General features: G+C 41.2%; 1 protein-coding gene across 1 annotated transcript in view; it reads left to right on the top strand.

Annotated features, from left to right (window-relative positions):
* The first annotated feature begins 4,619 nt into the window (after positions 1-4,619).
* The window catches only part of si:ch211-1a19.3, a 15,583-nt gene continuing 3,059 nt past the window's right edge, over positions 4,620-17,143 (top strand). The window contains exons 1-4 of the mRNA XM_005923460.3: positions 4,620-5,249; positions 10,581-10,677; positions 16,477-16,630; positions 16,722-16,867. Of these exons, the coding sequence (XP_005923522.1) occupies positions 4,923-5,249; positions 10,581-10,677; positions 16,477-16,630; positions 16,722-16,867 (724 nt within the window). The 5' untranslated portion in view covers positions 4,620-4,922. The remainder of the gene's footprint in view (positions 5,250-10,580; positions 10,678-16,476; positions 16,631-16,721; positions 16,868-17,143) is intronic.

Raw genomic sequence — 17,143 nt, forward strand, 5'->3', positions numbered from 1 at the left:
TCATGGGCAGCTGTGAGGAATTCCTTTGTTATGTCATTATCAATTAAGCAGATAAAAGGCTTGAAAGAGTTGATTTGAGGTGTTGTGTTTGCATTTGGAAGATTATGCGGTGAACAGATAACAGTCAAAGGAGCTCTCCATACAGGTGAAACAAGCCAATCTTAAGCTGCAAAAACAGAAAAAAGCCCATCCGAGGTATTGCTACAATATTAAAGGTGATAAAAACACTAAGCTTTGGTTCAGTCAAAGCCCAACCCATTTGACCTTAGAACTGAAGAAGCTTCTCGGGTGAGAGGTGAAACGTCTTCAAGCAACTTAAAGAAGTCCAGACGCTTTTCTTTGCGAGCTCCTTTGACTACGATGACCTGGATGACTGAGAACCTTCACAGACATGACAGCATATATTGCTCTGCACACCTTTCAGCACTGATCATGCTTATCCAGACGTGCAAGCTGCCAGTTCCATATGCACTAATGCAGCGGTCTCCAACCTTTTTTGCACCACGGACCGGTTTATGCTCGACAATATTTTCACGGACCGGCCTTTAAGGTGTCGCGGATAAATACAACAAAATAAAACTAGTACCGGTACCGAAAAAAAGAAGATTTATTCATAACACACGTGAAAAGACCAGGAAAACAGAGTTAACGATCAAAACGATAACAAAATAACACTGAAAACCGATAAAAACCCTGAAAACTATACATTTCACACCTGAGCCTCAACTCTCGCGGCCCGGTACCGGTCCGAGGCCCGGGGGTTGGGGGCCGCTGCACTAATGCACCCCTATACCAACATAGATACGGGCTGTGGACTGAGTGCTGATAACAAGCCATATGGTCTCTTTCTCTGACCTTTACCTCTGACCTTTAGCATGCATGTTTTACAAACAGAATTACAAATCTCGATTCTTCTGACCATAGAACAGCTTTCTACTTCCCCACATTTTAAACGAGCTTTCGCCCAGAGAGGAAGGACGCATTTCTGGATCATGGTAACAAATGGCTTCTTCTTTCCATGATAGAACTTTAACCTGCATTTATCGATGGCATGGTGAACTGTGTTCACAAACAATGAAGTGTTCTGGAGCCCATTCAGTCATTTTCACCACAGAATCATGCCTGTTTTTATTGCAGTGCCAGCTGAAGGCCCAGAGACTGAACGAATACACAGATCACTGTTGATGGTCACAATTTTTTTAAATATAATTTTAACAGAATTTTGTTAAATGATCACACTGTATAAAATAATACCATGAATAATTATTGAACTCTTGTCTGTGTTGGGAGTTTGAAGGTGTAGAGTATGTGATCTTCCAGCAGGTGGTGCTGTGAAATCATCACTGCTTCGGAATCAGTCTGAGGTATGAAATCATGAGATGATGAAGCCTCAAAGGGCACACAGGGACTGGAGACTGTCACAAGCCAAAAACAACTTGTTTCAAATCTGAGCTTGTGCAAGGGGTTGCACAAATCTCTCCTCTCAAAGCGACAGTACTTCACTCACTGTCTGACATGCTGGATTCTTATGCGTTCTGTTAAACTGAACCACATTATCTCATTAGTGATGTCTTAGTGTCAGCAGTAACACAACGCTGAACAAAACACTTAGAAACAGAAATGAAAACTTTGGTTGTTTTTGGACAACACAATCAGCTGCAGAGCACAGCACTATTTATTGGTAAGCTGGAATATGAAGCCACTAACACACAGCCAGCAGGAAGTGTGACAACATGACACTGTTTTAGTTTACCTGAGTCACCCACACATTCACACACACACATTCATCCAAGCCCACGCTCACACTCCTGGTGGATTGGGGGCATTTCAGGGTTCAGCAACATTCAAGGTTGCTTTGGCAGACAGGGAGAGCTCGGGATTGATGAGTAGATTAGCTGCTCTTCCTCTTAAGCCTCTGTTTTTGGTATATCTGCTGCTAACATCAGCACCACTGTTCCTGGTTTGAATTAGCTCACTTTGCTGAGACTCCTTTTGCACTAAATTTTAAACGTGTTCATTTGTGCTGTAAAGTTTTGCATTTTAAAATCAGAGTCAGTGGAGATTGAGTCACTTTTGACACCAACACCAAGCGGCCATCAGAGCGACTGTGGATGTGTGGCACTGATGGGCTCATCTCGTTTCCAGGAAAGGGAGGAAAACAACCTGAACCTATTAGAAACTACATGTTAAAATGCATTTAGATTTCAAAGAAGGTTTTAAAGAAGTTTAAAATTGTAGGTTTGAGTTGATGCGACCATGTCTCTGACCGCCACGTTTCTATCATTGGTTAATACTGCTGCACCATCAATAAATAACAAATACAAGGCACTTGATTCATAAGACAAAATTCACATTTAGATTATCCCAGAGTGACGGAGTACAACACCGTGTATCCAGTACTCTCATCATATGGAACTAGAGGGTTAATTTAATTTAAAAAATACAATCATGGACATATTATTTCCGGTCTTGGCTTAGTATTGCCGTGCTGTGTGAGAGTGCGGTTAACCCCTGACCTCATCTGAATGCACAGCACTTCCTCTGTTTGGACAGTAGAAAGGAGGGTCAGAGGTCAGCTGGCTGTCTGCCTTCAAGCCAAAAACATCAGATCTGAGAACAGAGGAGTGTTTTCTTTCTCTGTTCTCATGTTTTCTCTGCATTATTGGGTCTTTACCTAACAACACGAAGCCCCTCGAGGAGACCGATGTTGTGATTGGTCATATATAAATAAAAATAATTGAATCTGTTCACAAATCTTTTTATGGTGGCAAGAAAGTGATGCTGATTAAACATTTCCTGTTGGCTTTTGCTGCAGCTTTTGAAGGTTTGAAGAATTCAGATAGTTTTGTGTTGCCTTTTGTGTTTGCAGGTGGTTCATATTTTAAGGTATACACATCATTTGGCTAAAGTGATAGCTACTCTGTTTCTTAGTTTAAACGGTGATTTTGAAAACCTGCATTCAGGATGGCAAAATGAGAAAAACATACGGTAATTTTAATGAATGATTTATTGCTTTAATCAAGAAAAATAATCAGTTTCAGCTTCTCCAAAGTGAAAGGTTGGTGCTCTCAACTGTTCTGCATCCTTGTATATTTAATATTTTTGGAGCCCTAAATGAACTAAACCTGTGAATGTAAATATCTTTTTCATGGCACTAACATATAAGTAACAACTGAATTGTAGCTATCGAAGCATGCAGAGGTCCACAGCATTGTTAAACTTGACTTTCTTTGAGTCTCGAGTTCTAAAAAAGATCAAGTTAAAACTGGACTGTAGCTCTGATGTGACTAAATGAGTCGCAGCTCTCGTTTGAAAACTAATTCTAATGGAACAGTCGATTGGTGTAAATTGTAGAGAAACATATTTTATATTTTTCAGTCGGTTTTCTCTTTTTAACTGAAGGATACACAAACACCTGCAGAATAATAACAATGGGATTCTTTTTCAGTATGAAAATGTGCATGTTAAACTAAAGCATCCTGTATAATGAATATAATTAAAGGATTGAAACAAACCAACCTGGTTGAAAATGAGCTGAAATTGTACAGCAACCGATTTTGTGTACAGCTGTCGCTCCTCATAGATGCACTCAACCACCCAGCACTATGGCAGCTGTGCTGATGAACAGGCATATTTATCATTGACAATGATGGCAGAAAGCCACTGATTCCTGCTCACTGTTTTTCTCTGCTATTTATGGACTTGGCCCAGGACACCTTCACTACACTAACTGTTTATCTGTCAGAGCAGTTAGCAAACACAGAACTAAAGGCAGAGGTCAGTGCATTATTGTTTGGACAGGAAAATGAATGTTATTTCCAGTTAGATTTGAAAAAGAAGCATTTTTCTTTAAGCTGTAATGCATTTTGATTCTAAAATCTCTTTAAAGCTCTCCCATCAGCAACAATAGTTTGGTGTTTTCCAGCTGTGAGCAGCTGGTCCATTTACCAGAAGTGAGTGTTGTTTGCTCTTAAGGCTCTTTGCTTTCAGTAAGTCTCCCTGTTTCATCTATTCTGCAGACGCTGCCCGTAAACCTGCTGAGAAGTATTATCCACTGGCTTCTTTATGAAAACAACTTGCATGTGTTTGGCTCCATCCCTGAAAACTCTGTCCTGACGGGGTGGGGTAGGTGGGTGTTGTTAAAGGAGTGGCTAACCCTAGGTGATTCAGGGACATGGAGCCACAGCTGGGCCAGGGTCCCTTAAAGCTCCTGGTAGGAGTTACAGATGTTTAAAAAGATGTTTGGCTAAACCACAGAGACTGTTGCCCCTGAACCAATCACAGCGAAGGTAGACATGGTGGGCATTGGGGGCTGTGGTCTTGTGAATCAGAGGGTGGGGCTTGTGGGATCTACGTGCCAGCAGCTGGCATGAAAACATGAATGCGGCTGTAAAGTAGGTTTTCTTTCTGATGCTGCGTTTCTTTGTCTTTCTTTTCTCTGTTTCTCTTTTCTGAGTTTCATTTCTCTGCCTGGAGCATATTTGCAGTTTGAGTTCATCCAAGATCATCACTGGCAAGCTGGGAAATAGAAACAGAAAGCTTCAGTGTTCGACACACACCCACCCACAGACACCCTCCCTCTCTCTTTACATGTAACTTTCCAAGTTAGCTCTGTGTGAGTGTTAAACTCTGCTGGCTTCACTCTGATGTTGTAACTTTCCTGTTGATCGCTGCATGCTCTCTGGGTTTGATAACACCGACACAGAGAAGGAGGGCGAGGTTCAGGGTGGGATGGTTCCTGGGGGTGGAGATGGTGAGGTTTGCCGTCCTCCTGTCATCGTGTGAGGGAGCCCCTCCCTGTGTCCCTGCCCAGCCTGAAGGGAAACTCCAGCTCACTTCAACCTGAGAGACTCACGGAGAGCAGCTGCTCACTCCACCGTTCTTCATCGTTGTCATCATTTTCATAGCCTCCAATCCCCCCGATGGCGGCCGCCTCCAAGTCCTCCCAGATGGTAAAGAGTGTGGTGATTGCCCTGCTGGCGCTCTGGTCCATCATCTCTCTCATCGTGATCGTGGTGTGGGCGACATCTCCCGACATGAAAGGCGCAGCCCAATGCCGCGCCGAGCTGCAGGAGGTCACCGAGAAGATGGAAGGGGCAAAGGTGGTGTATAACAAGAACAAAGAAGCTCTGGAGAGGATGGTGTTGGAGGAAAGGAGGAAGACAGAGCAACAGAGAGCTGAGAACCTGGTGCTCCTGGGCCAACTCAATACCACCAACGTCACATTGGAGGAGTGCCGGCAGGAAAACGTGAGTTCAGTCATTTATTTATCATTTCAGCACCTCCTCTGCTACCCATGGGTGGCATTTATGTCAGAATGATTATGTAGTTTACAATGATGTAGACTTAGTTGAAGAAATAGAAAAGAATAGAATAACAGAGCACCAGTTGGATCAGTTATCAGAGCCATGCAAAGCTCCCCTCCTGCTGTACCTATCTTTGCATAGTATGGTTGTTTCATTAAAATGGTGAGCCAGCCTTTGCTTCATATTAGAAAATGTTCATATATCGTTGGACCAACGAGTAATTTTCTTTGAGGTTAGTTTGCACGATGGTCGGTTGGCCTTACTACACCCTTAACTCCACAAACCCTTCAGAAGCTTCTTATTGTATCTAAGACATTATAATAATTTCCAGCTGCAACATTGCATTGCAACAACATTGCAGCACATGAACAAATTACTAAATATTATCCTGCCATATCATGTCCACGACAATTAAAAAGCTCTACGTCTTTTTTAATAGAAGTATGTTGTGTAGGTTGGCCTGCTGCTACAGTGGTTAGCACTGTTCTCGTACACCAAGAAGGTCCCGTGTTCCTGTGTGGAGGTTCATGCTCTACTCATCTCCGGGTACTCCTGCTTCCTCCCACAGTTTAATGATGATTCCTAATTGAATGTTAGTGTGAATATTTGTCTGAAGGGCATACCTGCCTCTTGCCCTTTGATAGCTGGCATAGCTAGGCTCCACAAAGTAGAAAGGGGGGAAAGGCGGATGTTTGGGTGGCAAATTTCAACTAAATTAAATGACTAATATGCTCCCTTCACTTTTTAGACTTTTAAACCGGTTTAAAAAATGCTCTCTTTATCTTGGATACTGCGGGAATAAAAGTCAAAACCTTTTTGATTGGTTCCTTTCATCACAACCACCAATAGAACCTACAGTCATACGGTCGACACTGCAAAGAGCCAAATAGAAATGCATTAGATTTACCTCAGTGTTTTATTCTTGCCAGCTTTAGACTGAAGCTGAAGTTGTGCTTAACTCACAATGAGTCCCAAACATCAGCAGACTTCCCAGCATGCACTGGAAGCTCCCAAGAATGATAGTTTGACTTAAATTACAAACTTAATACTGATGAAAATAGCATCTTTTTTTAATCCAGCTTGCAAAATTGAAACCAAAGCTGCCCCACCCACCTCACCAAAACACTAATGGCTTCCATCTGTCCCCAAAAAGAAAAAAAATGCTGAGACATATCAATAAATGTCATCAGAGAGGGTAGACGGAGACCAGAGTTTGGCATGTTTAGGAGTCAAAATGTGAAATATCCACAGTGACGGTGCAGAGCTGAGTTTGATGCAACAAGGATTTCTCTGAGTGTGAAAATGAGCTCAGATATGAACAGAGTGGGATTCTCTCCTCCTCTTTGCTCAACTCTTTCCACTTTGGGAGACCTGATTTTCCTTCGCGTACAACAACTTTTTTCCTCCCTGCAGGCTTGACTCAGTGTTTATAGGATAAGAGGCATTCAGTTGCTTCCAACATTTCCAGCTCTGTATTCTGAGAGTCGCTGGTTGGAAAAAATGAGTGTTTGCCTTCTCTCTCCCTCCTCCTGTGGTTCGTCCTGACTCACTCCTACTCTCCACTCCTTCACTCCTCCCTCCCTCCCTGCTCCTTACTTTTTCCTCACTCTAACTTCTCCCCTCTTGACTCTGACTTTTCTACTCATCCAGTAAAAATGTTTGGCTTCCGCACACATTGTTGTGCTGAAGTAGTTGCAGGCGTCATTGCTGCTAGCTGTCCACAGCTATTGAGATTATGGAAATGGATGCATGCACAAACACACACAGCATTTTTCTAGAAAAATGAACCTGAACAGCTCACCACTGTGATGTGCGCAAATCAGGTCATCGCAAACATAAAAGGAAAATGAAACTCAAGGAAACAGAAGCTTATGTTGAAGCTGCTTTTAGGGCTGAGTGCCAATGAGCAAAGATCTCTTAAATATGCGTGTTTATGAGAATTATAGCAAGATGATCATCCGCACTGACAAAGCAGACATTTTGGAAAGTACCAAAGAAACCAAAGTTTATTTTGTCCTTCCTGTCAGCTTCCTGTGCTCAACTTCAAGCTGGTAGAAGAAATCCTGTCAGATATCCTTCAGCTGCTTTTCAGAGGTTAGCAGTTATTCTCAACTATCTTCATCAACATTTCCCCAGCATTGCAATTAATGCTGTCAAGTCAACCGTGCAGGCTTTTTCTTTTTGCAGGTCTCCTGTGGCATCCCCACACAGACATACAAAGTTTTAGCAAAGTCAACCTAAACAGGGTTACCACTGTGAAGAGTTTCGTTTTACCCCAAAGTACTGGCTAAACCCTCCCAGCAAATGAAAGCAAAAGTAAAAAGTGAGGCACAACAAACAAACAAACTCCTCCTAAGAAGCTTTGAGCCTTGGATGCAAAGTTTTCAAAGGGACCTGACAAAGTTGCACCACCTCTATCCCTCCAGTCTTCTGATGTAGATTTCACCTGTCTATAGAAAGGAAAGGTTATCTTATATTACTGCAGCTGGTTAATCGGGACATTCAGTGAATATGCAGAGGGCATCTAACAACAACGGGGCCAAAGCTGGAATTCCTCCAGTACACTTACGACCTTTTGGAGGATTTTTAAAGGAGATATCTGAAAGATAATTCTTAACTTTACCAACATGTCCAAGACGTTTGTGCTGAATTCACAGTAAATGAAATTGTAGTGTTTTTTATTTGTTTTATATTTTATGTATTTGTTACTTAGCACTGTGTGCATAAAACACCCACACAGTAAATGGATGCAGCTTGCTAACAGAGGCTACTTGGTAGCACTGGCTGATAACGCCATCCGAGTCCTTTCTGGCTCCATAAAGCCTGCAGCACTCATGCTGAAAGTCCAAAACCTGTAACTCCACCGTGCTTGGATTTTTCTTGACTCTGATTAGTTCTTTGGGTGTGACTGTGCAGAGCGACGTGCAGTAAAGTCTGTTACCTTATATGACCATTACTTCTAGCCATCTAATAAGCAATAGTGTTAACTGCACCCGAGTAAGTGAAAATCTAATTAGAAAAACTGGTTAAAAAAAGGCAACAACAATGTAAGAGGTGGGAGTTTCCTAGGATTTGTCTAAAACCTTTTTCCAGGATTAAGAAAGACAAAAACGTCCTCTGTCGAGGGAAAAGCCTGGACGTGTCAGTTAAACTCCACTGCCGTAAACACACGCTCTTCTTTTCTGCATGTAAACTGTCGCTCAGTCCTTCCAGTCATGCTCTGAGCTCTCAGATGTGAAACGTTTGGACTACATGTGATATTTGCAGTTGTTACGTGAAATTTTGAGATCTGGGTTTAATTTTAGTTGGTGTGTTTTCATGTTAATCAGCTGAGGCTGTCTGTAATGTTTGTCTTTTGACTTGGGTATTAACTTCCTTTAAGTGATTGTTATTGCACTTTTTTTTTTTTACTATAAAAGTTATCAATGAGACCAGCAACATTGGAAGCACCTACCCTTGATCCATTTTTGCACTCCTTGTCTATCAGAAATCAATACTCAGTATGAATGTTAAGACATTGGTAAAGATCAGAAAGCACACAGTTAGCAGAAAGGAGCACTGCTGTGAGGGCAGAAGAACAGCAAACAGAAAGGCATCCAGATCCCTACATCGAGCCTTCAAAAAAGGTTCTACGAAAACAAGAAAAAACCCAAAAACTGATCAAACGGTAAAGTGAACCACTGAAACGCCATCAACCTGAGTCATGCAGATATCTTTAATGTTGTTATGCTAAAACCTACACATAATCGTCTAACAATCCCACAGTGCACTACACCATATTTTACAGATGTCAAAATAACCAACGCACAACTCAACTTCCGACCAGTGATGATACAAAACCACTGCAGAGGTTGACTTTAGTTCTCACGTTTGAGAACTAACATGAAAGTTCTCACTTTACATACTGAGGAGTCATTGTGATAACAATAGGGGGATTTTGGAAACCTGTCCTTATGCTCCAGTATTGATAAGAGATTGACGTAATAAAGATCTCTGCCTCTGCACAGCATCAGTGTCATTATCAGTGAAGTCTGAGTGGACAGATTATGTTATATTGTATCATTGAAAGGCCTCTCAGGATGGAGAGATTTGTTTGGACTGGTCCTTTACATCTAATAATAACTGTTGCCTGTGATGAAAGGAATTCTTCTAAAAGCCAGCGCTGCCCTGCTTTCAGTCACCAGCTTAGCTCTGAGAACACAAAGTTTGGTCCAAGTTGACGTCGTACCAAAAATGATATGAAACACTGAGTTGGTGCCACATAGAAGCTCTGTTCATTACAGAAAACAAAAAAGTCCTAGCTATATATTATTTATGTGAAGTCAAAATATCTAGATTTGTTTTACAGAAAAAAAGTTCATAATTAAATTCATGTTTCTACTGCGGACTTAAGCTTTGCCAAATTTTCTCAATTGCTCAAAATGTTCATGTTGCATGCTCCCAAAGAGCAAAGAGGAATCCTGCCATCACACAGCAGGAAGAAGGCAACAGAAAACCTTCAGTCGGAGAGTCTGAGTCATGATGTGTGCCAAACCCAACAGTCACTGAGATGGCATGAAGACCCAGCACACATTTTAGCAGCTGATTTACAGGTTTACCTAATCATATATATAAAAACATTAAAATTGTTGGAAAGAATCAACTTCATGAAAAACGTTGTTTACAAACAAATAAATCTTTTGTTAAACTTGAAAATCTTTACTGCATGTACAGAGATTCAAACTGCAACGTGACTCTTGGTGAGGCAGCAGTTCTAGTTGTTACACATAAAGAACCTGTCAACTTGTCATGCTGGTTGTGAACATTTGAGTTCTACTAAAAGACTAGTGACTAGTTAGTAGAGGTAGTCGCGGTTCATCTACTTGTCAGTTTCTTGGTTTTTGTCCACACCATCGTAGCCTCAGGGTGATGTGTACTCGGGCCATTAGGTGAGCAGTGGCATCATTTTCCTACAGATTTTGATCAGAATTTTGCTGTAAGTTTTAAATTATTACAATATATATAAAATATGTGGTTGATAATGATGGAGGCATAAGAAAATAAGGGCGTAGTCTTAAACTAACCACTGAGCCTCTTGCTACAAGTTGCTGATAGTTGACAGAACCACGGTCAGAAATCTTGCTGTTAAATCAAGGGATTTGTGATATAAAATGAAATATTATTGATAGGAAAAGCTAAACATTACACAAACGTAATGCACAGAACTGTTAACTCACAGTAACACCAAGGTTTCTTCTTCTTCTCCCTTTGGGGTGTGTTTAATTCATTCTACAGGTCCTCCTGAACAGGAACATGACCATCATGCAGGAGGACATTGAGGAACTGCGACAGAAAGAAGCGAACCTCACTGTTCAGCTCGGCCTGCTGAGAGGTAGGAAAAACTCCATCACTGCCATGAAAGGAGACTTTTCCCCGGCCCTATTCTTAGCCATATTTTCCTCCACTGTTGCCATGAGGACAGAGTGTAAATAAATACACGATTGGTCGGTCAAAAAACAAAAAGTGGAGGGCTGGTATTACCAGCAACAGCCCAAGTTGTAGGTGTTGTTGTCTCAACACCTAAAGCACCCATTACTCTGTCTGGATGTCGTTGTCAGTGTTGTTGTCATTTCTGTACGTTGTCGCAGTAGATTTGCCTCATCAGTAGAATTTATTCCTTTTTTTATGTTTACTTTATCAGGAATTCTGAGATAAAAATCTCTTTTACATAGAGACCTGGCCAAGGTAGCAACTTTACACACAACACTGGTGCATTGTTCCTTTGTTGCCGGTGTAATTACTTTCAGAACAAAGAGCGGGACTCGTCAGGTCTGAGGAATGTGGGTTTCCCTGTATTGAAGGATCACAACGCTATGCCAACAGCTCGCAGGGCAGAAGTGACTTCACAGAGCAGCTCAACATGTCACAAACTCCAGCACCTGCTTTTTAATTTAACTCTTACATATCTTCATGTTTCCTCTAATGATCAGGGTCAAAGCCTGGTGCAACAGTTGTCTTTGATTCTTTGTGCTGTTTGCAGCAACACAAACTATAAAATTCTGTGTGAATCCAAGTGCTGGAGATATTTCAGTACCAGCAGGGTTGATGGTTGAACTGCATCATGTGTGGAGCTTCTAAAATTAATTAGATCATTTTTTGTTGTTTTGTTTTTCTTTCCAAAGCCAGGCAATGTCTCGCTGTAAAACAGCTGCCCATCGGTGTTCTTTCATATCCTTTGTTATTCTTTTAAAGCTGATGAAACAGTTATGTAAAAAAAACCTTCGACTGAGGTGTTACAACAGGAAGCTCTGCATGGTTTTGAGTTTAGGAACCATTTATGTTTCACTTCCTCTTTTGTGCACATTCTCTCAGGGAGGCAAGTGGTTCACTTTGTGGTGTTTTTGGTGTATAAACTACCAGTCATAGGTTCAGACACGCCTCCTCATTTAATGGTTTTTCTTTATTTATACTACTTCCTACATTGTAGATACATCCTGAAGAAATCAAATATTTGAAGCCAGATATATAGAATTATGTAGCAAAGAAAAGACTGATAAGATATTGATATGTTTTATATTTTATATTCCTTAAAGTAGCCGCCTTCTCTCAGTGAGCTTCATGATGTAGTCACCTGAAATGGTTTCTACTTCACAGCCGTGTCTTGTCAGGGTTCATTTGTAGAATTTCTTTGCCTTGAGTGGGACCATCAGTTGTGTTATGCAGAAGTCAGGTTGGTGCACAGCTGACAACCCTATTTGACAGTTGTTATTATTCGTATTATGGCAAGAACCAATCTGCTAAGTAGAGAGAAACAACAGTTCATCATTACTTTAAGAACTCAACGTCGGTCGGTCCGGAAAATTCACGAAACATCAAATGTGTCCCCAAGTGCAGCCACCAGAACCATCAAGCGCTACAACGAAACATGATCACACGAGGACCGCCCCAGGACAGGAAGCCCAAGAGTCACCTCTGCTGCTGAGGATAAATTCACCAGCCTCAGAAATCGCAAGTTAGCAGCAGCTCAGATTAGAGCCCAGATAAATGCCACAGAGCTCCAGTAGCTGACACATCTTTACATCAACTATTCAGAGGAGACTGTGAATCAGGTGTTTGTGGTCAAATAGCTGCTGATAAACCAAGACTAAGGAAAAGCTACAAGCAGAAGAGATTTGTTTGGGCCAAGAAACACAAGGAGTGGACATTAGACCAGAGGGAATCTGAGCTTTGGTCTGATGAGTCCACATTTGAGATCTTTGGTTCCACCTGCGGTGTCTTTGTGCGACGCAGAAAAGGTGAATGGATGATCTCTACATGCATAGTTCCCACTGTGAAACATGGAGGAGGAGGTTTGATGGTGTGGGGGGGCTTTGCAGGTGGCACACTGAACCAGCATGGCTAACACAGCATCCTGTAGCGAGATACCATCCCATCCGGTTTCCGTTTAATTAGTCCATCATTAATATTACAACAGGACAATGACCCCAAACACACCTCCAGGCTGTGTAAGAGCTAACTGACCAAGAAGTGATGGTCTGGCTTCCACAGTCACCCGACCTTAACCCAATCAAGATGGTTTCGGATGAGGTGGACCACAAAGCGAAGGCCAAAGGGCCGACAAGCGCTCCGCCTCTCTGGGAACTCCTTCAGGACTGTTGGAAACCATTTCAGGTGACGACCTCATGAAGCTCATTGAGAGAATGCCAAGAGAGTGCAAGGCAGTAATCAAAGCTAAGGACGGAAAGTTTTGAGTTATTTCACACTTTTTTTAACTACATAATTCCATGTGTTCATTTTGATGCCTTCAGTGAGAATCTACAATGTAAATAGTCATGAAAATCAAGCAAAACCATGAAATTGGAAGGTGTGTCCAAGCGTTTGTCTGGTAGGGTATATGTGACGTAGGATTTCTTTAAGCAGGTGTAAAGTCTATATTTTGTCATTTTGAGAGTTGCACTCATGGAGATCTGTTTGTTGTTGAGGCAGTTGGGCTTTCTGAGCGTCTTGGAGATGATGTCTGGATTCTCTGTAATGTTAATGTTTAGTGTAAAAATGTCCCGGACACCAAATATGCAGAAAAGAATCACTATCGACTAAGGTTTTAGGTTGGTCATTAAGTTTAGTCATTAACAGTTTCACAGCAGCTTAATTCAAACCACCTATTACTGACTAATCAGTTAAGTATGGGGTCATCTAAGATGTTCTAACCCTGGATAATGAAAACATGCATTTTTTAAAATTCTGATCCAAAATATTACCTGTGCCCAGTGTTTATTTTAACCTATTGATTTAGCCCTGGAGGGCCTACTTCTGGTAGCTAAAGATGCTAAAACCATAGCGTAGTCAGAGAGATGACAGCAGCATTTTTTCTTTGTCAAACCAGTTTGAACTAGTAAACGGCAACAAATAAGATAACCATCTCAAAAGATAATCTGCTTTAGTCTTGTTTGTCTCATTTCATCGTAAACTGAAAATGAAACTAAAAAAGTGTTTGAGGTTCAGAGGCACCACTTTGTGGTGACACATAGATGTCTTCTCTCCTGCTGGTCAACTCAGCACTCACATTCTTAACTTTTGTTCAATGAGATCAGTTCTTAAAGCTGTTCATACTATGAGTTTTGTACCAAAGCAGCAGGACTTGCTTTAAGTAGTTCCTTTTTAAAAAGAGCTCATTAAAAAACAGATCTCAAACTAAAACTTCATTAAAGGACTCTTTGTATTGCTTAAGTGATTTTTTTTTATATACTGTACCATAAAACACTAATCTTTATCATACGAAGGAAAGCAATTTTCTTGACTAGGAATCTCAAAAAATAACAGGGCAAGAACAGCGGCCTGATGGGAAGTGGGGACATACATTAATGGAGGTGACTTCCTGCAGCAAGCGGTTGAAGGGAAACAATAAATTCCTGTACGGAGGAGATATGAAAGGAGCATTGTGTTAGAAGGGAGAGGGTTGCTCTGATAAACATCAGTCACTATTTAATATGAACAAATCAGTGTGGAAGAAATCAGTCACAAAACATCGGACTAGGAAAAAACATGTAGCCAGGGCGTGTTTTCATTTAAAATGTGTGCTTTTGATCCCTGAAATTTTTCTGTTTGCACCAAACGCTGTATGTATGTATTAAACAGACTAATAAAACCCCACTAATTGTTTTTCACCAAAACCAAAGCACAGATGTCTTGGACAGTTATTCAGCGAGCCATGCTATTTATCACATAACTGCATTTGAGTCATACTGAATAAAAAAAATTAAGTTACGCTTAAAATTTAAGAATGCTCATTGTGATGGACCGAGCAGTAAAGGAAACTTAGGCACAGGTTAAAGTCCAAAAAATGATTTTTTTATTTAACCCAAAAAGCATAATTGGTTAACTCATGCAAGAAGAATCAAAATCTTGGGCCCATAAAAGAGGTCAAACTAACAAAACTCTACTCAAAGTTGACAACACAACCAATAACTCCAACAAACTGACCTCACTTAATGAGACAAAGGGGAAACTTAAATAGTGGCTGATCAGCCCACAAAAACAGGAGAAGGGGTAAAACACACAAAACCTAACTAAACCAAACATAATGAACTCCAATTCCCCCCCATGGTCCTGAGTTATGGCGTGAACCAATTTGTAGTCTTCCTTTAAAGCTCGCTCCGCCCCTTTTCCACCTCTTGGCTCCTTAATCAAGGGACTGGAACAGCTGCAACTAAGGTAACTCAGAAAACAAAAGATTAATCATACATAACAGTGTAAACTAAAATGTGCGCACTTATTTTAGAATGCAGTGTTATGTGGATATGTGAATTAACTCTAAACCAAAACCAGTTATTTGTCCTGTAAATAAATTCCTATATTTAAAGAAAGAAATGTGAATGCAATGTTACTTATAAGCCTCTACACTAACATGGTGATATTACCACTGTGTGGCTGTAAGTGCAGCCATCACATTCATTGACTTACAAGTTTCCAGTCTCAGGCCATTAGGAAGCGGTTTCACAATCAGACCCGTGCCTTCTTGTCACTTCTGGTTTTTGAAACCAAGATGTCAATGGGAAAAAACCTAATCTCAGAATCAGACTCAACGAAACCAATGGATGATGTTAGGTAGCTACTTTCATCTTTTACACCATCTATGCACCAATGACTGTAGAAAACTTTTATACAGTCATTGCTATGAACCTACAGCTACAGCCCCCTATGTCTCTAGCTACCTGTCAGTCAAATAAGCCAAATGCCTAATAATGCAAACTTTATTTAACCTGGTAAGTTACTTAAAAGTTCACATACTTTACAGCTGTTATGAAGGACGGGATTTGCTACAAAGTCAAAATTGATGTTTACCAGGTTTGGGCTGCAGTTTTTTAGGCTTCTGATTTAGGTTCATTTTCCAGCTTTAGATGTTGCTGCTTTTTTTAAACATACTGAAATGATTTTGCTGTTTCGCAGAAGACTTTAGGAGCCTGGTTTTTAGAAGTGGGAGAATGTTGGAAAGAATTAAGTATGAAAGGAAATAAATGAATGTGTGTTGGAAACAAGTGAAATGATGCCACAACTCTAGAAAAAAAATCAGGTTGTAGGATTGATGATGATGATCTCACTGAGCCTGAGTAACATTCTGCAAATGACGAAGTCAAAGTCCAGACAAGACGAGTGCTGGCAGCACAGCACAGGTCATTCCTCACATAGCTCCCACTGGAGGCTCTCTGATACCACTCCATGTTTCCTTATAAGCTAATGCAGGCGCAGACCTGAGACAAACCCTCAAAGCGTGTCCGGACTGAGGAGTTCCCAAGAAAACAAATGTAGGATTGGTTAGTTACTGTTGCTGGGTTGGAAAACTGTGAGGAGAAAACGTGACCATGTCAGCCTGTTAAAGGGAAATCTACAGGTCCAGAAAACTAAGCAGAACGTAGACTTGGAGTTTTATTTCTACTTCACAGAACTACATTTTTTTAAAGCACCAGTTTCCAACCGCAGTCCTCTCAAGATCCTTTATATTGTGAGACAATATAATAAGATAACCTCAGCTATCAGGCAATCCCATGTAAGGAAGCACTTGGCGACAGTGGGGAGGGAGAATCCCCTTTTAACAGAATCTGGAAGTATCCTGTATGTGTGCTGTTTGTGTGGTTCATCTGTTTTTGCATGGTTCCTTGCATTCACTGGTGTTTTCCCTGTTTTCTGTTCTCAGATCAAATTGACACCCTTGAGCAGAACCTGACCCAGGCCGTTCATAAGACCGAGGCTGCAGAGAGTCTGCAGAAGGCTGCTGAGAGCAACATGATGGCAGCTCAGGCTCAGACCAAAGGCTGTGAGTCCAGCAAGCAGGCTGTGCAGAAGCAGCTGTGAGTCCACACTGTGAGCTAAACTGATCATCGGGGGATTCTCCTGAATGAGGCGGTAGTTCTGACTCTGTCTCTGCTTTTGTGTTAACAGTCAGAAGTGTACAGCGACCAAATCTGAAGCTCCTCAGCTGACACAGCCACGGGCCCCCACCTCTGCCCCTAGTTCCACTGCTCCTCTGTTTGCTGGTATTCCTGCACTGATGCTGCTTGTCTGCAGTGCTCTGCATCTGATAACCTGTGAGTAGCAACAATGCTTACACATCTGTCTCACTGCAATGTTAATCCCTTATGCATGATGCCAAATCTGATCCTAAACAACCTGCTGCACCCAAACGTGTTCTGCACAGGGTGTAGCAGGGAGTCATCCTGGTTTTATCTTTGCTAAATTATTTAAAGTTGAGTTTAAGTAGTTTTGCTTATTTCACTTAAGAGTTTATTGTTAAAAACATTTTTCATTTTACTTTAGTTTTATTTATTGTGTGTGTGTGTGTGTGTGTGTGTGTGTGTGTGTGT

This window comes from Haplochromis burtoni, unplaced genomic scaffold (genome assembly GCF_018398535.1).
Source record: "Haplochromis burtoni strain Fernald_Lab_line unplaced genomic scaffold, NCSU_Asbu1 Contig_5, whole genome shotgun sequence".
Lineage (NCBI taxonomy): Eukaryota > Metazoa > Chordata > Actinopteri > Cichliformes > Cichlidae > Haplochromis > Haplochromis burtoni.